Source organism: Hippopotamus amphibius, chromosome 1 (assembly GCF_030028045.1).
Source record: "Hippopotamus amphibius kiboko isolate mHipAmp2 chromosome 1, mHipAmp2.hap2, whole genome shotgun sequence".
NCBI lineage: Eukaryota > Metazoa > Chordata > Mammalia > Artiodactyla > Hippopotamidae > Hippopotamus > Hippopotamus amphibius.
Genome location: NC_080186.1, coordinates 61252565 through 61275329, shown reverse-complemented (window position 1 = coordinate 61275329; position 22765 = coordinate 61252565). Strand labels below are relative to the sequence as shown.

The 22765-nt window shown below is 43.3% G+C and overlaps 1 protein-coding gene across 1 annotated transcript in view; it reads left to right on the top strand.

The window, feature by feature from the left end:
• Positions 1-19781, top strand: part of SAMD13 (sterile alpha motif domain containing 13) — a 39564-nt gene extending 19783 nt beyond the window's left edge. Inside the window, exons 3-4 of the mRNA XM_057702748.1 lie at positions 4053-4164; positions 19638-19781. Coding sequence (XP_057558731.1) covers positions 4053-4164; positions 19638-19781 — 256 coding nt within the window. The remainder of the gene's footprint in view (positions 1-4052; positions 4165-19637) is intronic.
• Positions 19782-22765: the final 2984 nt, after the last annotated feature.

Sequence of the window (22765 nt, the reverse complement as noted above, 5' to 3'; positions counted from 1 at the left end):
CCATCTCATTTCATCAATTCAAAATTAGCAGCCACGAGGGGAATCACCATCTGGGAGGTGTTTTAAAACAGCACCATTTAAATTCCTCCTGGAATTTGACGTGTATGAGTTATAAGAAAAGATTTGGAGAGAATGGTCCATTTAAAAGGGAGCAAAGCGTTTCAGGTTGACCACAAATAACAGTCCTTGAGGAGACATATGGCTTTCCCAGTGGGGAAAGGTGATGCTTAAATCCATCCTCTGAAATGTTCTCATAATTTTATCTGGCTTTGGCACTCTGGCCTCCCCAGCCCCCACCATCATGTGGCCTTGGATCATCTCCAGGTTTCTTGTTAAAACTGTTGCTGAAACCACTACACGGGTCCAGAAAAATCATCCATCATTCTTTAACATGAACAACCTAAAAGTGACAGTGTGTGCCAGCATATTTCTGCTTCTGCAAGCCATCTCCTCTCAGGGCAGAACTTAGCATGTGTTTGAAGCAATTGATGTCTTTCAGAACTGCATTAAAAATCTTTACAGATCCTAGTCAGGCAGAACTATCTCCAGTGCATGCATCCTCAGTGGCACCAGTTCACCACCCAGTTCTAATACTTAGAGTGTGGTGTTTACGTATCTGCTTCCCCTCGCCAGAGTGCCAGCTCCTTCAAGGATATGCATTCCTCTCCTCGTAACCCTGCCTCTAGCACAGCACTGAGAAGACAGTAGGCTTTTATTAAATATCTGTTGTATCAATGAGTAAGGAGTGAAAAAAAGCATAGATTTGGAGGCAAGCATATGTGGAATCCAATCCTGGCTTTATCTACTATGATTTGGGATAAGTTCTTAACCTTTCTGAGCCTTAGTTTGCTGAAAACAGGTTACAGTAGCCAGTTCATGAGGAGCTGGGAGGCTGATAATAGATAATGTGTGAAATAGCATATTGTAGACTCTAAATGCTCTGTGGTTGTTAGTCCCTTAATGTAACAGATCTTTGCTGTGTATCAACTGTACACACCAGTCCAACCTGTGCTGGGTGCTGGAGAGATGCAGAGATGGAGACAGTTTCTCTTCTCAGGATGTAAGTGGTCTAACATTGTGATTTTACGTTACTTTGTCTTTTCAGCTATCAGACTGAAACTTAGGTGCATCAGGCATTAAATGCATTGATTGGTTTCTCTGCCCTGGCTTCTTCTGTGTGAATCCCCTCACCCTAAATATGAGACATTCCTCATTACTCCTGCTCTTCATGGTACGCTGCCAGCGGTTTTGCAAAGCCTTTGTTCTCTGCTGCGATGCTAATTCTCAAGAATATTTCAGAACTGAGGAAGTGATGATGTCATATCCCAGCAGAATAAGAATCAGGAAACCCTCCCATCCAAAAATTACAACGTAGCATACTTTTTTTTATCATAATTAGGAAACGATTCTTTATGAAAAAAGGCAGCTAATTGAAGTTAGGCACAAGGAGAGTGAATTCAGATGTTTTCCGGGGCACTTAAAAGTATATCCGATGGGACACTGTGCTCACTGCTAGGAGTAAGCTGATTAGAAAACTTAAAAGATTTGTTAAAACAATGAATCCTTTCCAAACATTTTTCAAGCCCAGCTTAAGCAAGAGAGGGAAGGAAAACGGTGCCTAAAAGAGAGTGCAGTGTCAACTCATGATTGCTTATGGTAAAGAGATAATGGAAAATCCCAGCACGTGGATAATTTTTTTACAAAAATTTAGCTTTGATTTGAAAATACATGTTAACAATGTTAGGGTGAAAAATAGTTTTTCTCCATGTATACCGCCTGTTAAACGGTAGGAGGGGGGACATGTGGTGTGTGTGAGGGCGCATGTACATGAGTGTGTATGTACACGGGCAGTAATTATACATTCACAATCTCTACGCCCAAAAGGGAAAATACTTATAACTAGTAAGCATTGGCTCTAAATGTTTTTATATTAAGTATTGTGTTGATAAGTAATTGATCACATGCCATTGATTAGTGACTCCCTTTTCTTTAGGAGAGAAGTTTGTTTTTTTAATCAACTATTTTAAGTTCCTACTACGAGCAAAACATTATCCTGGGAGCAAGGCAGAGGTACAGCTTGAAGTCAGGACCCCTGACTTGAGGATGTTTGAAGACTTTCCGGAATCCCCAAAGTCTGGGCAATTTCATTTCCATTAAAAGTAACATGAATTTTTTTAACTTGCACTAAATGTTGAACCTTCCCAAGCTTAGTTCTTAGACCCAGTTCTGTTCTCATCCCCTCCCAAGGTTTCAAATGCCATCTAAATGCTTCTGGCTCCCCATTGTGTACCTCTAGACCACTCGTCTGCTTTGAGTTCCAGACCCACGTTCCACATTAAATCTCAACTTGCATATAGATGGTACCCCACATTCAGTGTGTCTAACGAAACCTGGGGGTGCGGTCTGAGTGCAGTTACCATCGTCCACCCAGTTCCAGGACACTTCCATCTCCTTTGTTCTCCTGTCTAGCCCACCACTAAGTCATGCTGACTCTATCGGTTAAATATTTTTTAAAAGTTCTCTCCTTTTCCACCATAGTCTTAGTTGCCACGATCTCTTGCTTGGTCCCTTCTCCTCTGGCTCCTCTCCAATACTCTCTTTTTAGAAATGAGAGTCAGATAAGGTCATGCCAATTACATCAGACCATTTAACAAGTCCCATTGCCCATAGACAAAAATCCAGAATCCTCAGTGTGGCCTCCGAGACCAGCATGGCTCCCTGGATTGTATATTCCCACCACAGAGCCTGGAATAATCTTCACCCGACTTCTTCATATGGTTAACTTTCTGGCTGCTCTCTAGACCTTACCTCAAAAGAAGCTTCCACAAGAAAACCTCTGCGAGCCCCTCAAATGGCCAAAGTACACAGTACCTGTCCTTCAGCTACATTATGTAGCTGTGCATTTAGTCGTATGATTACCAGTCAGTGTCTACCCCTACAGTGTTGTGTGTTTGCAAGAGTAAGGACCATTCTGTTTTACTCACCAGTATATTCCTAGCTGGAGGGCTAGGAGGGAGCTTTGTCCTGAAGGACCTCCTGAGCCAAGTGAAGCTATTTGGAATATATCCAAAGGGCAGTGGGAAGCGCTTGAAGGATCAGAAGCAGGGAACAATGTAATAGGATGTACACTCTGGAAGAATCACCATGGACAAGGCATGGAGAAATCCGGACAAATACTCTTGAAACATGGAAATAAGAGTCACGGTAACAGCAGGCCCTTGACACTCTTTCTCTATTCCATGTTTCCTCCTTGCTAAATCCGATGAGGTTACTCGGAGACCCTCTTAAACAAATACTTGATCAACATGTAGTTGTCTGAACATTGACTGAATTCCTAACTATGTGCTTAACACGAGGGATTATAAAGTGAGAACTGGTCCAGGTCCAAATGTGCATCTTCAGCCACGTCTCCCACTTTAGCAGAAAGTCTAAAGACTGTCTAATAAGCAGAGTATAATCCAGTGGAGAAAGTGCTACAGTGGGAGTTAGAACGGAGGTTTTAACTAAAACACTTTCTGGGTGCAGCCAGAAAATGCCTCAGAGATGGTGGCATTTGAACTGGTAGGAAGGATAGGATTTTGTCAGAGACAAATGAGGGGGCATTCGGCGTCTGGAACAGCATAGGAAGGGCATGGCATGTTGGGGAATGGTGTTAGCCCTGGAGGTTAGGGATGAGGACCGGAAAAGTGATGACGTGTTGGGGCCATATCGTAAAAGGCCTGGTATTCTTAGCTCAGGGGTATGAATATCATATTGTGGGCCACCGGAAATCACTGGACCACTCTTAACATCTCTGGATTAAAAAACAATACTTGAGGAAATACTTTATGTTAAAGATTTATAAAGAAAGCAGAGACTGAGCCAGTGAGAGCAATGGTCTGCTGAGCCCAAGAAACACAGGACTGATTCTTGTCCTGAGGCAGGCACGCTGGGATCTGGGCTTCCCATTGCAATGAGCTGGCCAAGGCCGGCCCCGGGAGACGGGCGGCGGAGGCCGGCTGCACCCGCTCACACGCTCTGCCCTGACAGCCGTCCTGATTGCTATTTTGCAGTTCCTTGGAGAACGGGAGGCCACCCGATCCTGCAGACTGGGCCGTGATGGACGTCGTCAATTATTTCCGAACCGCGGGATTTGAGGAGCAAGCTAGTGCATTTCAGGAACAGGTAACTTGGTCTAGAGACGCACACGATGAACACCATCACCTCCCTCCCCGACAATGGACAGAAGGGAGTGAGGAGGAAGAGGTGTAGAGAGCGGTGGGGGATCAGGGAGGCTCCTGATCCTCCCAGCTCCTGAGAAACTGAGGGGGTGGGGAAGGCGAGGATGGAAGTGACAAGTTAATGGTTCCTTCCTGCAAGAGCAGAACCCAAGCCCCTAGAGGGGAGGAGACCCAGTCACAGCTGCAGGGAGGAGGGCGAAGGCTCCTCTACATCTGCATCTTCTAAAAGACTGCATAGCCCTACCTCCACACAAACACACTAGAAAGCAGAAAACAGAAAAGAGAAAAAAAGGAGGGACAAATCTTGCAGCCCTGTCTGCGCCTGGCCTGAGCTGTTAATTAAGCCTCCTCCAATTTGCTTCGTGGGTGCTGAGCAAAGTCAAGTGGAAAGAGCACAGGATTTAGACTCAAATCCTGGTTTTTATAATGCTTGGTGACCCTGGGCAAGTTACTGTCACTTCTGAGTCTTGGTTTCACATCTGTAACATGAGGCTCTCAGTGTGTAACTTGGTAGGGTGGTGCTGTGAGGATTATAGGACAGGGAGTGCACCGTGCCTAGGGTAGGTGCTGGCCCAATGTTGATGCCCCCAAACGTTAATTCCCTCACTCAGGTCCAGGATTGGTACTGGAGAGAGGGAGGGAAGAGCAGGGGGTCTCTCCCAAATGTCTGGGTGATTCCTGATCCATTTTCCAGGCTGGGCCAGCTCTGTAGGGATGGTGCTCAAAGGGTTTTGACGATGACCAAGCAAATTGGGGTATACATAGTCCACACCAGACCAGCTCTGTGGGGAAACACAGAGTTCCCGTCTCCCTATCAATGAAGTCTGCAGTCTCCTAAGCATGAGCTTTACTTTTCTAATTGTAACATAATTGAGAGCATTATAAACTGATCAATGTGTTTGGCTGCTTCTTGCACATCCCTTTAGCTGTTTCTTACTCTCTCAAGCTGGGTTTGGATAAGTGCACTTTTCTAATATCATATATTCCAATCTCTAGATTTCCTTCAACCAATATTTCCTTCAACCTGATCCCGATGCATATGTGTCTTTTGTTAATTTGGAAAATTTGCCCAAATAACAGCTTAAATCACTTCACACCCACCAGGATAGCTAAAATTAGAAAGACTGCAAATGTTCATGAGGATGTAGAGCAACCACACGCTCCTACATTGTTGGTGGGAGAGTAAAATAAACACTTGTACATCCACCCCATGATCCAGCAGCTTCATTCCTGAGTATTTACCCAAGGGAAATGAAAGCATATTTCCACCAAAGATTTGTACAACATTGTTCAAGCAGCGTTATTCATAATAGTCCTGAACTGGAAGCCTAAGTGTCCATCAACAGGAAAGTGAATATAAAAACTGTGGTCTAGTCATACAAGGGAAGAAAGAAAAATGAACTACTGTTGTATGCAGCAATTTGGATGAGCCTCAAAACATTATGCTGAGTGAGAGGAGCCTTACATAAAAGAGCTCATTCTGCATGGTTTCTGTCTTAGTCCATGCAGGCTGCTATAACAAAAATATGAACCGTGTGGCTTATAACAACAAACATTTATTTCTCATGATTTTGCAGGTAGGGAGTCTAAGATTAGGGCACTAGCAGATTGGGTGTCTGGTGAGGGCCCGCTTCCTAGACAGCTGTCATTTCTCTGTATCCTCACATGGAGGAAGGGATGAGAGAGCTTTCAAGGGCCACTTTCATAAAGGCATAAATATTCATGAGGCTTCTGCCCACATGACCTAATTGCCTCCCAAAGGGCCCACTTCTTAATACCATTACTAATACCCTTAAGGCCCATTGGGGGTTGGGTTTCAACGTACGAATTTGGGGGACACAAACATTCAGACCATAGCAGTTCCATTCAGATAAAGGATGAAAACAGGAAAATGCCCTAACGGTAGAAAAAATCAGACAGTGGTTGCCTCTGGATAGGTGGGAGAGGGGAATGACTGGGGAGGAGCCTGAGGGAACATTCTGAGTGACGGTAGCGTCGTGTGTCTTGATGGGGGTTTGGATTATGGGTATATGCATTGGTCACTGCATATGCACAGGTATACGCAAATGATTCAGATTTGTGTATTACATAGCCAATAAATTTTTCCTCAAACAGAAAGGAACTATAAAAAAATAAATCAATTAATGGTATGCAAACTAAAGTATTTAAGGGAGAAGTATACTGATTCTGCAACTTACTTGGAAATGCATCAAAACATGGATTGACGGTTGGTTAGAGGGATGAGTAGTTGGATAGACATATAATAGAGTATGGAAAATGTTAGTTGTAGAATCTAGGCGGTGGGAGTATGAGTGTTCCCTGTAATATTCTTACACCTTTATGTTTGAAAATTTTTACAGTAAAATTGTGGGGGAAATAGCTCAGCTTGGAAAGTGGAAGCCTCATCAGCTGAAACATAATATTTTATTTCGGTTTAATGATATAATGTCCATTTGTGTCACTGCAGTTGCATTAACTCACTTCTAAAATTAAATTTAAATAATATTGTGAAAGGTTAACAAAAAAAGGGCTTAGCTAAAAGGTCTCTTGGCCAGATTCCCGGCTGCCCGAAAGCATTTTTCAGAGTGAGCTTTTGCTCAGACTCCTGTGGGGCAGATGTCCCAGATTGGGGGTAGGGATGTTCTTTGGGCCTTCTAGATTCTGAAATGGAGCTGGCCAGCTCTGAGCTCAGCCCAGGAGCAGGCCCTTTCTCTCAGGGATGACATCACTTTGGCACCAGTGACACTGGGAGGCAAAAGGAAAAGCATTTCCCCAAAGTGTCTCATTCAGAAGTCCTTCGAGGGAGGAAAGGAGCAGCATCTTGCTTCTCCAACTCTGGAACCTGAGAAATGAATTCTCAGGGGACTGGAGTTTTGCAAGCATGGTCTAGAAACTAAAGTTCTTCATTCTCATGGAAAGGTAATTGGGAGGGGAAAGAGTCTGCCTTGAATTATTCTCTGGAAGTGATTCAAATCTTCTTCCTGCTTTGAATTTCTCATCGTCTTTCCTATTCTCATTAAAGGAGGTAAAGGGCAAGGAGGGAGCCGTTGCCAGGCTCAGGCTGATACGACAAGCAGCTGCTGTGATTTTCATGGGAACTGACCATCAGGATCCTCTACTGTGTTAACCTACCCCTTCCATTTCATGCTTCAAAGGCCTTCAGTGTTTCACCTCCAATGATCTTCTGGCAATGAACCTCAAGCAGTCAGCTGTCACTCACCAATCATCCCAGATGGGAACACTGCAGGCCACCCCCAGCCCAAACACATGACCCTTCCAGGCACATCTTCGAGGTCACAGCAGCTAAGAAACAATAAGGGCCGCATCCTGAAATCTCCTTAGGGGAGGCTTTGCCCTGCCATCTGACAGAAGCAGGGCAGGGATGTGAGCATCCCCTAAACCACCTTAGCAAAGGGCAGGTTCAGAAAGGGTAGCACAGTTGCCAAAGCTAACGTGTCTCAGTTGATGTGAGAGCTTAGTGTTTTGGCTGTTATGGATGGAATGTTTGTGTCCCCCCAAAATTCATGTTAAAGCCCTAACTGCCAATGTGATGGTTTTTGGAGGTGGAGCCTTTGGGAGATAGAATGAGATGAGGTCATGAGGCTGGCACCTTCATGATGGGATTTGTGCCCTGAAAAGAAGGGACAAGAGGGCTTGCTCTTTCTCTCTGTGCCATGTGAGGATACAGCAAGAGGGCCGCCATCTGCAAGGTAGGAAGAGGGCCATCACCAAGAGCCACATGTCGCACTGTGATCCTGGGCGTCCAGACTGCGAGAAATAAGCTTCTGTTGTTTAAGCCACCTAACCCATGGTGTCTTGTTATAGCAGCCTAAGGCGACTCAGGTGCTGACACTGACACTGGCGTGTCCACCGTCCCATGTGCCGACTTTCAGGAGAGTGTCTGTCTTGGTATGGTCTCACAGTACATTCCTGGATATTCTGTTGTAGCAACCAGACTCAGAGGTGGCTTTCTAGCAGCGTGTTCCGTTGGAAGATGTCAGGCCATTGAGTGAGGTTTGTCCAAAGTGCAGAAGTGGTGTCCCATGTTCCTGTGGAATGGAGGGCCAGCTGGATAACCGGGTGATCTTTGTATAACTTCCGTTTCTCTGTGCAGACATACTGACACCTAACCGTTATCTCCATTAAGTTTCCCACGGGTGCAATCATCTCCATCAGGTTTTCTTCTGACCAGCCTCTTTGGAGCCTCTGTGTGAGCCACAAGTACACACCAAAAGAATGATCAAGAGAGAAGGCCTAGGCCCCTGCCCGGCTCCTTCCCCACCCCTGCACCCATGATGCAGAGTCAACAGTGTGTGTGTCTGGGGTTGTATTCCTTTTCTGGCCATTCTGTCATGACCAGAGACATCGCTGTCCCTTGGGCCACTGGCCTCATTAACATAGTGCCCCTTCCGGACTCACTGGCCCAGAGTAGCAGGAGGCAGTGGGATCCCTTCCTAGAAAAGGCAGTGACTACAGCATTGTCAGTACTATCATATGATCCACAGACACTGTGGTGTGGCGGCTGTTTTCCCAAGTGTCTTCCAGCAGACAGACCTCTTAGGCTCTGGTGAAGGGCGTGAGTGAGAGCCATGACTCCTGGTGTCTTTTCTCCTGATTGACTCATGCTCATTGGATGACCCTGCAGAGTTTGCCTTTCTAGGACTCAGATTTCTATGATGAATGTTGAGTTAAACAAGTAGAGTATTGCTCAAGTTCCTGCTTTAAGAGTCAAGTTTTACTGTGCAACTGGCTCTCATGAAGTAAGCCTTCAATGCATGACACAGGGCACAAAACCCCTTGAGGTATGGTGTATATACGGTTGAATTTTCACAACTAGATAAGAAATTGGCATTTGCCCAGGGATGTGGGTTGTCTGGTTTTCAAGAGTCAAAGGTACCTCAGGAATTTTACTTTCATAAGAGTTCAGTTTTTAAGAAAGAACCTTTGGACTAACTCATTCAAAAGTATCTCCAACTTCCTCACACAGAACATTTAGGATAAGGTTTATTTTGCTAAACTCTGAAGGTTAACTGAAAACCATCTCTATTGACAAAGCTTTTAGTTGCCGGTTAAGTCCATCCCAGCAACTTTCACCACTCCAACTGGACCCTAACTGCAGGTCCCAAAGACAGGGAATCACTTCATGTCTTCCTCATCTGACTCACACACTCAGAATATGTGTGATGAAGACGGAAGTGGAGAGCTGCCGTTTTCATCAATGTCACGTAATTCATATTGTTCAGACCCTGAAACTCACAAGTGAGCAACATCAGGAATCCGTTTCTAGAACAACATGAATCACTGAGACAACTTTTTTCTCAGAGTATCATGACAAAATAACATGCGACTCATGGCGACAAATTAATTTTACTCCATTATCTCTTCACTTTCCCTAAACCACATGAATAAGAACAGTATTTTACTCTGAAATGTTGAGCTGGTTGTTTAAGCTGTTCGCCTGAAATGCCACGACTGACATTTCTTTTCAGATGGCTTGTTGCTCACTTCTGATAACGTTTCTGAGGCCACTGACTTAATAACTATAAATAAAATATGTTATTGCTACAAATTGCCAAGGAACACTAACCTCCTCAAATGGAGTAGTAAAGTGGGAAGGCCAGTCAGAGCAACCGTGTCTAAGTTGCTAAGTCCTTAGCACATGTGTCCTAAGTTGTGGTCATCTGGACCGCAACAGTAGTGATTCTGGATGGATAGTTCTAATGAGACCTGGGACAAACCCAGGTTTGCAGAGGTTGGGGGAGAGAGGGAAATGAGGATTATACAATTCTAAGAGCCTTCCTTTGGAATACAAGTACAAAATTATGATACAAAATTGCTAAGGCAAAATGTAAGCTTCATTCGCTTCATGGTAAATCCAGCTCTGAATTAGACCTGCTAAAATTCCACAAATTGAAAATAACTTTTATTACCTTATCAGCATATTATAATACCACACACTGAAAATATTCAAGGTGCTTTGACAGCTCATATCTCTTAACAGCTGAAGGCTTCTGAAATGCTGAGAATATTTTGTGGCATAATGAACAGGGGACGTGGCAACTCAAACTCTGCTGATGTGTCCTCTTGGCCCACCAAAATGTAGAAAAGAGTTGGAAAAGAAATGGGTAATGCTAGCAATAAGAAAATAGCCAAGAGAATGGGAAGCAAAATGGATAGAGAATGTTTTGAATTTTTTGATTGAAATAGATTTCTATAGACTAAAACCCCAAATGGTTGTTTAAATCATTCATTTTAAATGAGAAATTATAAGGACATTATAAGATAGCCAGGGACGTGGTGCTTCTTTGACTTTTCTTCCCTTGTTCAGTTGTTTTCATAGCTGTTACAGCTTTTTCTAACACTTATGAAAATAAACATAAAACTATTAGAGTAAAAAAAATGGTCATGATTACAAGTATTATTTTACTTTAATTCTTTAATAAGGCCACCTGAAACTATTGTAGGTATGAGAATCATTTGAGGGAAGCACAGGAGATTCTGGGCAGAAGGGGGATTAGATACAAAGGCATAGGGACATGAAAAAATATGATTTATCTTGAGAATTCCCAGTACCTTGAAGTAAGAGGTATGAGCAGGAAATGCCTAAGGATAAGACTGGAAGATAAACGGGGTCCAGATAACAATCTGTTTGGGTGAGAGGAACTAGGAAACCACTGAAGGATGTTGAGTGGGGAGTGCCATGATGAGATTTGTGTTTTTGAAAGCTTAGTCTGGTGGCAATGTGGAGAGTGGCTTGGAAGACAAGGAGGCAGAAGACGGGAAAGCTGGTGTAATTGTTTCATTGGGGATGGAAAGGAAGAGATGGATTATAAAGTCTGGGGAAGATGGTTAAAAGAAAAGAGTGGATCATTGGCATTGGAGGATGAAGATCTGTCCTGTCTCAGTTTTCTGCCTTAATCCCAGGACTGAGCTCACTGCTCAGGGTGGGAGGGGGAGGAGGCTTGGGTGATGACTGCTAGGTTTCTAGATTGGTTCGTTACAAAGAAGTGCCATTAACCAGGACATTTGTGAGAGGTCAGTCTTAAGAGGGATGTAATGAGCACAGTTTGGGCCACATTCACTTTGGGGGCCTGTAGGCATCTGAGTGGATATATCTAGCAGACCACTCAGGGGAAGAGTGAGGCCTATAAACAGAGACACAAGAGTCATCAGCAGCATAGGAAGGGGTGAGGATGAGACAGGCATTTAAAAGGGAAAAAGAAAAAGGCCAGGGCTTCCTAGGTGGCGCAGTGGTTCAGAATCCGCCTGCCAATGCAGGGGACATGGATTCAATCCCTGCTCCAGGAAGATCCCACATGCCGCGGAGCAACGAAGCCCATGCGCCACAACTATTGAGCCTGCGCTTTAGAGCCCGTGAGCCACAACTATTGAGCCCATGTGCTGCAACTGCTGAAGCCCACGCACCTAGAGCCCGTGCTGCGCAACAAGAGAAGCCACGGCAATGAGGAGCCCGCGCACCGCAATGAAGAGTAGGCCCCACTCACCGCAACTAAGAAGAAAGCCCGCACCGAGCAAAAAAAGACCCAACACAGCCAATAAAATTGATTAATTAATTTAAAAAAAAAAGAAAAAGGCCAAGGACAGCACCCTAGGGAGCACCAAGGTTTCAATTGTTAGAAGAAAGGGAACTGGCAAAAGCATCTGGGAAATGCTCAGGGACGTGGGGAGAGAACCAGTGTGAAAAGTTGTCTAGAAACCAATGAGGGGAAGAGTTTCAAGAAAAGTGAAATGGTCAGCAAGGTCAAATACCTCAAAAAGGTGAGGCCCAACGGGGTCTGCCGATGACAGTGGAATTTCACTGGAGCTGGGAGGACTAGGAGGTGGAGGACCCTTTCTCTCAAATTAAGGAGTGAGTGGGAGGCAAGTGGAGGGAGGACCAGCAGCTGGAGGGTCACGTAGATGTGAAAGCTCTTTTCTAAGAGAGGAGACGCTCAAACTTATTTACATGCAGGAAAGTAGCCAAAAGAATTGGACAGGTTAAAATGGAATGAAATTGAGAACAGTTCAGTGAAGCAAAATCCCTGCGGACAAGGAAAGGGATGAGATCAAGAGTGTGGAGGGGCAAGGATGCGGAGAAATTTGAACCCTTGTGCATTGCTGGTAGAAATATAAAATGGTGCAGCCACTATAGAAAACAGTTTGGCAGTTCTTCAAAAGGTTAAGCATAAAATTACCACGTGACCCAGCAAGTCCACACGAAAGAATTGAAAAGAGAGACTCAAACAGAGGCTTGTACACAAATGTTCTTTGTAGCATTATTCACAATAACCAAAAGGTGGAAACAACCCAAGTGTCCATGAACAGATGAATGGATAAATAAAATGTGGTATATAACATACAATGGAATGTTATTCAGCCATAGGAAGGAATGAAGTTCTGATACAAGCTGCAAGATAGATGAACCTTGAAAATACTCTGCTCCGTGGAATAAGCCAGTCAAGTATTGTATGATTCCATTTATATGAGATATCTTAAATAGGTAAATTCATAGAGACACAAAGCAGATTAGAGGTTATCAAGGACTAGTGGGGGAGGAGGGAGTTATTGCTTCATGGGGTTTCTGTTTGGTGATGAAGAGTTTAAAAAATAGCGGCAATAATTGCACAACATTGTGAATATAACTATGCCACTGAATTGTACACTTAAAAATAGTTAAAATGGCCTATTTTACGTTACATATATTTTCCTGTAATAAAATGTAATGTCAAGTAATATAGATAAAGATTCAGTTTGGTCAATAAAACATTCAACTATTTTATTACAAAAAAAAAAAGAATATGAAGAGATTAATTCTGAGCAAGACGGGGACATCTTCCTGTCTTTCCTGTGCTCTGGGAGCATAGGTAAGGATGTGTGCAGATATAGCTGAGATGGCCCTTGTCCTCAGGGACATTCAGGGAGTTCCTGAGTTTCTGTTCTCTTTGCTAACCAAAAGGCAAGCTCTTCTGCTTGGAGTGGACAGGATGGGTAGAGGTTTAATAAGGAACTAGAGGAGAGCGGTGAAGGTTAAGAATGGCCACCAAAGGGAACAGGAGAGAGAGGTAAGCAAAGATAAATGAAAAAATTGTCGATGTATTCTCCTGACCCAGCCGAGGCTGGTACACTGCACATGTTGAATGTTCATCTTCATAGTTTCTTGATTTTTTTCCCCTGCTGCACCAGGTATAGGAATCAGAGAAGCTGGATTGATTGCTAGACTGCTCCTGGATGGAGTATTTGTGGCATGAGCTCAGTGGGGGGCTAATAGCCTAAGAGGGTGGGTGATTCAGAGAGCATGTAAAAGAATGGTTCCCAGGGCCAACCAGGGGGTGCAGGCTTGATACAAAAGAGGAGTCTGCACGGGACACATTACCCTGGGGAAAGAGGAGTTGAAATAAAAATGTGGGTATAATGGGAGGGAAGAGTGAGCAATAGACTAGGATACTGGACTTTCATTGTTGCAGAGGTGGGGCTCTTCTGGTTGATGACATTATAGGAGTAGGTTCTAAACGGAAAGGTGAAGTTGTAGAAATGGTTGGTGTATTAGAGTAGAGTAGACATCAACTGCTGTCACAAGTAGATGAACATAGGTATAACTGCTTAACTACGGTAGAAGTTTCTTACTCATATAAATAGTCCACGGTGGGTGGTGGGGGTGTTCTTCTTCACTGTAATTCAAGGTCCTAGGCTGATGGGAGCTCTGTCATCTTCAGCTGGACACTTGCAAGATCGCTTGGGCACTGACACCCAGTTGGTGCAAGGATAAAGAGCAGGAAAGAGCACACACGGGTGGTGTTATGGGCCAGCCTGGAGAGAGGGGCCTGCCATCCCTTCACATGTCATTGGCCAGAATGTGGTCACACGGCCACATCGAATTGCAAGGAAGTCTGGGAAATGTGTAGTTGTGTGTCCTGGGAAAAAGAGCAGGCCTAGCTATACTTGAGCTTTAAAGCCATTCTTTAAAGTATTGGCTGTCGTGACACTGCTACTTAGCTCTGTCTTTAAGAGATCAACTGAAGTTACGAAGCCTTACCTGACCATACATGGGACGCCTTCACTTCTAATTGTTCCTGCAATCTATTCTTTCTTTCCTATCTAGACAGAAATCTCTGTAACCTAGTTTCCTCATTTGATGACGTGAATTTCATTCTCTTTCCTTCATAAGAAATGTGGACGTGATTTTTTTGTCATAGAGCCTCTTTATCCCCCACTTCGTGCCAGCAGCAGATATCCACAGGGAGCTCCGTTACATTACTGAAGGCATTAGCCTGCATAAGGAGCCAAAATGGATTTTGTGTCTGATATAAATGCAAGACCCATGTTGCTTCCAACTGTTACTTTAACAAATGAGGTAAAGACTTCTTTTTGAGCCACACAGATAGTTTCTCTCTGTTAACAAGCTGCTCAGTGTTGGTTTTTTAAACTAGGTGAAGTCCCTCCAATATGTATATTATCCACCCCCAATTTTCCACCAATAGGATTGCAAGGCAAGCACAGCATCAGCTGATGGTCATTGGCTGACAGTGTTGAGGTCATAATGACTCCACCCACAAGGAGCTGCAGAGGCAGGCAGGGAGTCCGGGCATCGCAGAGGGTACCAGCCCCAGAGAGGGAGTCCTCCCCCAGAAGAGCCTTTGTCCTCAGAACCATGTGATAAGATTCAAAAGGTCTTGGTGTAGACTTGAGAGGTGCACCACCTTCCTTTCCAAAGTTATATGGAAAGTCTTCAGAAAATAAACTCTGTGTCTTGGTGAGGAAAAGTCCTTTAAAGAAACATGGTGAATTACTACCAAGTCCTAGGGGTGCCTCAAAATGCTTCCTCCTCTAATGTTAAGAAGGCTCATCACCAGTTAGCTCTTCGGGTCCACCCAGACAAGAACCCAGAAAACCGGGAGGCAGCTGAGGAGAAGTTCAAACAAGTAGCAGAGGCCTATGCAGTCTTGTCTGATGCCGAGAAACGCAACAACTATGACAAGTCCAGAAGGAACTGCATCAGAAGGGAAAACGGAGGAGACGACAGGGACAAGGATTATTTGAAGGAGGAACTGCAGTTTGAGATGCCACACTGTGGCTTTCAAAACGTCTTTAGAGATTAAGACTTCTTCTCAGGAGACTGTTTTCCCACTGGCCGTGTGGGTAGGGCCAGGAGATTCCGCTCCTCCTTCTCGGTCCCCCATACTGGACACAGGATTTTCCACTTTTGTATCCCTGGGCTCCGAACCAAATCCCCCTTCTCTGGGACATGTGTACCCTTTGTAAGCAGTGGAATGGGAAACTTCACACTGGTCACCACTTGTAGCCAGATAGTGAACGGCAAGAAAGTTGTTATAAAGAAAGTTCTAGAAAATGTGAGGCAGAAGACTGGAGTGGGAAAAGAACGCCTGTCTCATCAGATTCCTCCATGCCACTGGTAAGGAGTTGCTGCCGTGTTCTTCCCCGAGGAGACTCTGCCGTGAGGCCGGTGAGTCTGGTGCTTAGCAAAGACAGAACTGGAATCTGAGAGTATGGACCCGGCACGGAGAGGGGTCAGTTTAGTCCAAATTTCTCTTTTCACAGAGGAAGGGAAGGATGGGCCGGATGCTCCACAAGGAGCTAGGAAGCAGCCGAGTTCGGCTTTCAGCCCAAGTCTCCTGATTCTAAACTGAGCCTTCTTTTCCCCTGCACTCTATTTGGGACAGTGGGGACCACGACAGATACAGCCTTCTGAGACATTTGCAGGGCCCTACCATCATGAATCCCACCAACTCCTCTTCCTGACATCTTTTTCCTGCCCTACCTTGCTAGTATCCATTGCCTCTGTCTTGATGGCCCCCATTTTCTCTTCCTAGCCTCTTTCTCTTTGCTTCTTCTCTTCCCACCTCATCTTCTTTCTCCCCATACATTTCCAACGGACCATATCACAATTGGACCTGATTGAAAGAGTCACCTACATATATAGATTAATGTTGTCAGAGAGAAAGAGTGAAAAGTTAAGTGGGTTAAGATTTTTTAAATATACTTTTAAAGATAGCTAGTATTTATCGAGTGCTTAGTGGAAGTCAGGAATTCTACTTCACATGTGTCATCCCAATAATCTTTTCAGCAGTGAAATACAGTAGCTACTTCCCCCCATCATATAGATAAGGAAATGAGGCTTAGTGAGATTAACTTGCCCCAGGCCCCTCCTAATAAGCAACAAGAAAGTGTCTTACTCTAAAACCCATGCTTATCTACTGAGCTATAACATCTATGGATTCTACTCATTTATTTTTAGATCTAGGGTCTTGCCCTCATTGGAAATTTACACCTGTCCTCGCTAACCCTTACTTCCATGCATGATGAGTACTTGCAGGAACTTAAGTAGGCAAGCATTTTGAGTATTATTGCCCAGCAGGCACTTGGTTATTCTAACAGGAAGACAGAAGACAGAAGCAATGTAAAACGTTTCACTGAAACTAACATGATTATCCCTTAACACAGAAATGTAAACAAAATCCCAAGATATGAATAATGTTTTTGTTTTGGATTTTGGATTGTTAATGCAAAACCATGGGGTTTCATTTGTTCAACTGGATCTGGTCAGACTCCAGTTCCTTCATTTATCCACAGACTAAGCTCCAGGGGGTGGGTGGTTCCTTGTGGAAAGTTACTGATGGAGTCTGCATTAGAACCTCTGTCTTCCGATTTCCAGTCTCACACACATTCTAGTATACCATGCTGACTGGCAAAAGTTGGATTTCATTTGCCTTGCAAGCTTTTATAGACAAATGATTAGCCTTCTTAATCAAGGAACTTTCCTATGTTTGCGATTTTTATGAGACACATTTTTATGTAGTTTTTGAACTTTTTAATCTCGGTGAATTTTCTGAACTTGAAACAAGAATATGCCTGCATCCCTCTGGCAAAAGGTAGCTTTCAGGCAGGGAGCACACTTCCAGAAAGGAAGCAGAAGATGGATTTGGAATTGGAACACATCCCATGTCTTTCAAAGCCTGTACATTTCCACATAGTCATTGAGAACATTCTATATGTCAGACACTGTGCTAGGTGCCTCACAGAAATGAATCATTTTTAACCTCCAGAATCCTTCAGGGGTTTGTTGCCATTTTACAAGCTTGAACACTGAGGCTCAGGGAAGTTAAGTCCCTCACCGAGACCCACACAATAAGTTGTGGAGATAGGGTTCAGACTGCAGTTTGACCAGGAAGCTCCCATTTCCATTATGCCATCTCCACTCCCATTCATCTGAGCTGCTGTAGTCACAGTTTAAGAGGAAAGTTTTGTTGTACATATGAATTATATTCATTTCAAAAAATTTTAAATGAGGAGTTGCAGATGGAGCTTTCTTTTACCAGCCCTCATCTGAGGTGAACTGCAGTGTGGCTACCAAACAAAGGAAAATCAAATTGGAGCATGAAACGTGATTTTCCATTTTGTCTTAAATAAAACCCAAATTTCAGCATTTTTCACAGACGTACTTGGCTTTTGACAGAAATGCTGAGTTGTAGGACTTTTTTGCCAACAAAGATATAAAAAAAAAATTCATTTTCAGTCAGTCAAGGAAGTTTTCTTGTATAGAAGTGAAGGCAGTGGCATCTCCTCCTGGTGCCTGTTTAAAATATGTGGTAAGTTAAATATGAGCAAACAACAGCTAAAGAAAGATGGAGAGCAGGAAGGGCTTTGCTGTTTTTTGAAGCAGCCCGGGTGAATCACTACTCATCTCAGTGTGTAAGACAGAGCATGAGCTTTGATGTAACCTGTAATTCAGATTCCTGTGACCTCACAATGCCTTCAGAGCTCCTGCTGTGGTTTCCAGGTGTCAGGGCTCCTCTGCCAACTCTCATACTTGCAGGTTTAACTGATGGGCAATCTTTGGGATTACTAGCTGCCTAAATAGGAAAAAATACTTTAGGATTGAGAGGTCAATTCCTATGTCCTTAAATAATTGTAAAAAGAGGGCCGTGGTCTGTCAAGGAATATAAACGCATGATTGTGTAACTTATAGCTCAGGGAGCACTTGCAAGAGTGGTATCTCATGAAATCCTGTCAAAACCCAATATCCCATGTTATCAACCGAGGAGACAGAGGAGGAAGGGACTTGCCTAAGATCACAAAGTGGGGTTTCTTCAGCCCCTAGCCCAGCGCTGTTTCTCCCACGCACTCAGACATTCAGAGCACATCTTCCTCACATGAGAGACTTTGGAGGAATGGCCCTCTTCGGGACAGTGTAGGAGGGAGGGAGTTTTATGCAGCTGCAGTTGCACACAGCTTGTGTGCCCATTGTGTGTCTCCTTGTCTGCCCCTTGGTGGGGGGGAGGTGCGTAAAATCATGAACAGCGGCGGGAAGGCTTACTGAGCATGCGCAGCTGGTCCATCTCGTGAACCCACGTTTCCTAAGAACTGGCTCAGCTTCTGCCCACAATAAACAATAGCAAAAAGAAGGTGGTATTTGGCACTCTTCTCAGTGCTTCCTTTCCAAAGGTTTTCAAACTATATATTTTGTATATTTGGGGTCCTCATCTCTTTCACAAGAAGCCCGTTTTTATTTCGCCCCAAAGCTTTGTAATCTGTAGGGTACCTGGGGTGAAGTCTACTTGCTTGGGTAGTTGAGAGGAGTGGGGAGTGGACTGTGAGGAGAACAGGGGAGGGAATCTGTGGTGGGCACTGTTCTGCCCCTTGCTACCTTAGTTGGATCTTGAGAGGAAGTGGGATAATAACAGTCGATATTTAGTTGAGGCAGGATGGTTCTCCTTTTAAAGGACAGGAAAGAAGTTCACACAGAGTGAGTCATTTTTCTGATGCCCATGGTTAGGATTGAAAAGGTTTAAGAAAACCCAAGACTCTGGACTCCATTGGTCCATCTAGACAACACATATTTACTTCTAAGTGTCAAGAGAAACAGAAGTGAGTTATGAAAAGAACATTGGCTTTGGCTGTAGGCAGATGGGAGTTCATATTCTGTGCCGCCCTTTCCTAACTTCTTGGGCAGGTGAACTTCTTGCCTTGATCCTTGGTCTGCCTGTAAAATTAAGATGATAATCCCGGCCTGTCCTAATTTATAGAGTTTGTTTTGGAATTAGACAAACATTTTGCATAAACTTCAATAGATTTTATAAGTGGAAAGTGTCATTATTCCTTTCAGAAGCAGCATGTTTGATCCTTCAGAGTACATAGTCCAAGCTTGCTGTCATTTTTTTAAGATGTGACACTTGCGATGTGATCTTAAAATCAAGATCAACTATAGATTATATTTAACTCCAAAGTAAATGTGAAAGATGGAAGATAAAAATAGAAGATTCCGTTTGGGGCACTAGTGGAAAAGTAATGTTTTTAGTTTGGAGACAACCAGTATGACTTCTCCCTTTGACCTTCCTTTTTCCTCATCATCCTTGAGCTGTTGGCCTGACGAGTCGGCTTTACCCTCTGCTTCCATTATAGGAAATTGATGGAAAATCCCTGCTACTGATGACAAGAAATGATGTGTTGACAGGACTTCAGTTAAAATTGGGGCCTGCTCTGAAAATCTACGAGTATCACGTAAAACCTCTGCAGACAAAGCATTTAAAGAACAACTCTTCATAGTATAGTCAAATTGGGGTCTTGGACCTCAAAAAATACATAATGACATAATTTAGTTTCATGTGATGAAACTTTGTAAGCAAAATACATACATGTGTATATGTAAAGAATTTCAATCAAATGAAACGTTATCCTATTGGATAGACTAGGCAATCCATCGGCTGACCTGAACTCAGCCAGGAGGAGTGAGGACATGTGGACAGGATGGTTTACCTTGTGGAGTGTGTCAAACAGAATGATCTTTGACGAGATTAGACACCCCTCCCCACAAAGAGGATTTTCTTCATAGGTTGCTTTCCCAAATTCCTGAAAAAAGAATCGAATGGAATGAGCATCTTTCGGTTACAGATATGGGAAGATCAAAAGCAAGAAAACTTGGGGAGGGGGAGAAAAGAGAAAGGGATTGTGCCTCCCTGGAATTCCTCTGCTCCTTAGAGCTTGTGTTATTTGGATGGAATTGCCGACACCCTTTTTTATAGAGGGTCCTCCACTTGACCTTATTAAGGTTTCACTGGGATATGCTGCGGTGTTTGAAACGGACGTGCATCATGGCCCCTTCAGGAGCAGACTGTGGCTCTGAAAAGAGAAACTCTATTGTGTTTGGGGGCTCTCCATCCATCTTCAGCTAGCTTTCATGGGGGATAATGGTATTTTCTGCATAGATCTGCTTTTAAATTGGTTCTTTGTTCTGAAGAAAGCATTTTTTTCACTTTATGGTTTGTATTTATAATAAGTTGTTTCTGAAGAAATTTGTCAAGAGTTATAGATCAAAAAGCCTTGTTACTAGTACAGAATATTTTTATATACATATCCCTTCATGACGGTGTCATATTTTTTTTAATTGCTCCAACGCTTTGTTAGATTTCTGATTTGAGTACTTGTTTTTAAGAACTTGAAAAAGTGGGCTTGCTACATCTCTGTTCAAAGAGACATTTGTTCAATCTCTGTGTGTCAATGCCTTGTTGAATTGGTGCTTTGTGGTCACAATAAAGCATTGCTTCGGTTTATTCCCAGTGTGTTTATTTTTGATCTTTTCAGTTTGGTTGCCTCTTTGGTTGGACTTAAGGATTAAGGTCACTCCTTGAAACCATGGAGAGAAAGTGAAGCCTTCTTTAAAAAAATAAACATTTGATATAGAAAACATATAGATCTGTATGTAGATCTACCTTCTTTATAAACTGAGTTGCCTAAGTAGACCTTATTCCTTACCCCCCATCCAACAACCGAGTTTAGGTGTCATTTCAGCCAAAGATTTTTTTTTTTTTTTTTTTTTTTTTTTGCTGTAGGCGAGTGGGGAAGGGGTATTGTGATTTTTTTTTTATCGAAATTCTGGTGAAAGCTTTGGACCTCCCCTCCAGATGAAAGCTCATATTCCCACATACAAAACTTTGCAGAGTTGATGGACTCCCCAAATTTCCCTCTTTCCACTCAAGTTAATAGTCCTTCTTTTAGAGAGTGTTATAATTCAATCCCCTGTGGAGATATTTTCTCTAAAGAAAAAGAAGTCTAAAAAAATGACAGGGAAAAAAACAGAGGAAATGGTATAGTGAATGAGGTTCAAAAATGTATTCCAAATTAACTCACTTTGTTCCCTGACCAGGAATTGAACCCAGGCCCCCAAAAGTGAGAGTGGAGTCCTAGCCACTGGACCGCTGGGGAGTTCCCTTAAACTTAAGTAATGCTTTGTTTTGCATAAGCGGGAGAAGGATTTACAAAAGAGACATTCTCCATCCCCAAGTTTTCAGTCTACAAAACACGTAAGACCAAAAGGCAGAATATAGTTAAGTACTGTGAGATGTGATAGTGATAAAAGGTGAGGACTACACCTGCTGGAGACCTGCGTTGGAAAGAAGGGACAGGAGATCAAATAGAAGGAATATGGAAGGAAGAACTTAACCTCTTTGAAGGAGTTTCCCACAAGTGAAATAATGATGACGTTTGAACCCTCTCTACTTCAAAAGGATAGCATGAGGCACATCCAAGCCCTGTTTCTGTGAATCTACCTGATTCCTTCTGTATTAGTTTAGAAAATATTTGGCTGTGAATGATAAAAATTTCCTCGCTCACTACCTGGCCACGTAATGTAAACAAAACAGAAGCTTGCTTCTCTTTACGTAAATGTCCAGATAGAGGGGCTAAGGACGGTAAGGCCCTCCATGATGTTAGGGAAATAAATTCCTCCTATCTTTTTGCTCCATCACGCAGCTATTCAATCCCAGAATCATTTCACAGCTCAAGATGGCCACTTCAGCTGTCACCATCACCACTTGAATTCCGACTAGTGGGGAGAAGAAAAGAGAAAAGGAACATATCTCCTTCCTTTAAGAACACTTCCAAGAAATTGTAGTAGGAAGTAGTATTACTTCCTCTTATATTTTGCTGTCCAAAATTCAGTCACATTCCCATACCTAAGCTGCAAGGGAGGCTTATTTCTTAGAGCCGATGGGCCTAACTAAAATTCAAAAGTCCCATTATTCTGCAGAGAAGGGAAAAGGGATATTAGGGCACAACTTCCTGTTACTACTGTCAGCTGGCTGTTGAACACTTGGAGCAAATGACAGTGAAAGGATGTATTTGTCTCTATATATCTTCTAGATGTATTTTTCTCTAGATTTGAACTTGGGCTCACACTCCCTTTAGTCTCTGCATATTTTTTTTTATCACAGTCACCTTTCAGATCTATTGGAAGCCTTGTTCACTACCCCCAACCTAACTCAACTAAGCTTTAGACCTGGACTACTCTATAAATGCTTGTCAGGAAAAAAAAGGGCAGGGATGGGGTGGTGAGGAAAACATCTTAATTGAAAAGCAAACTGAAAAAAAACCCCAAATCATTCCTTAGTCTCTGTTGACAGCTTTCAGGCAAAATTAGCAAATTAAAGATAGTCTGCCTTTCTTATACCCAGAATAAAGGCCTATGACAGGCAGGCCTGAGTGCCTTGGCAATATCTGAAGATGCTTTCATCCCTGCTCCCTTCCCCCACCCC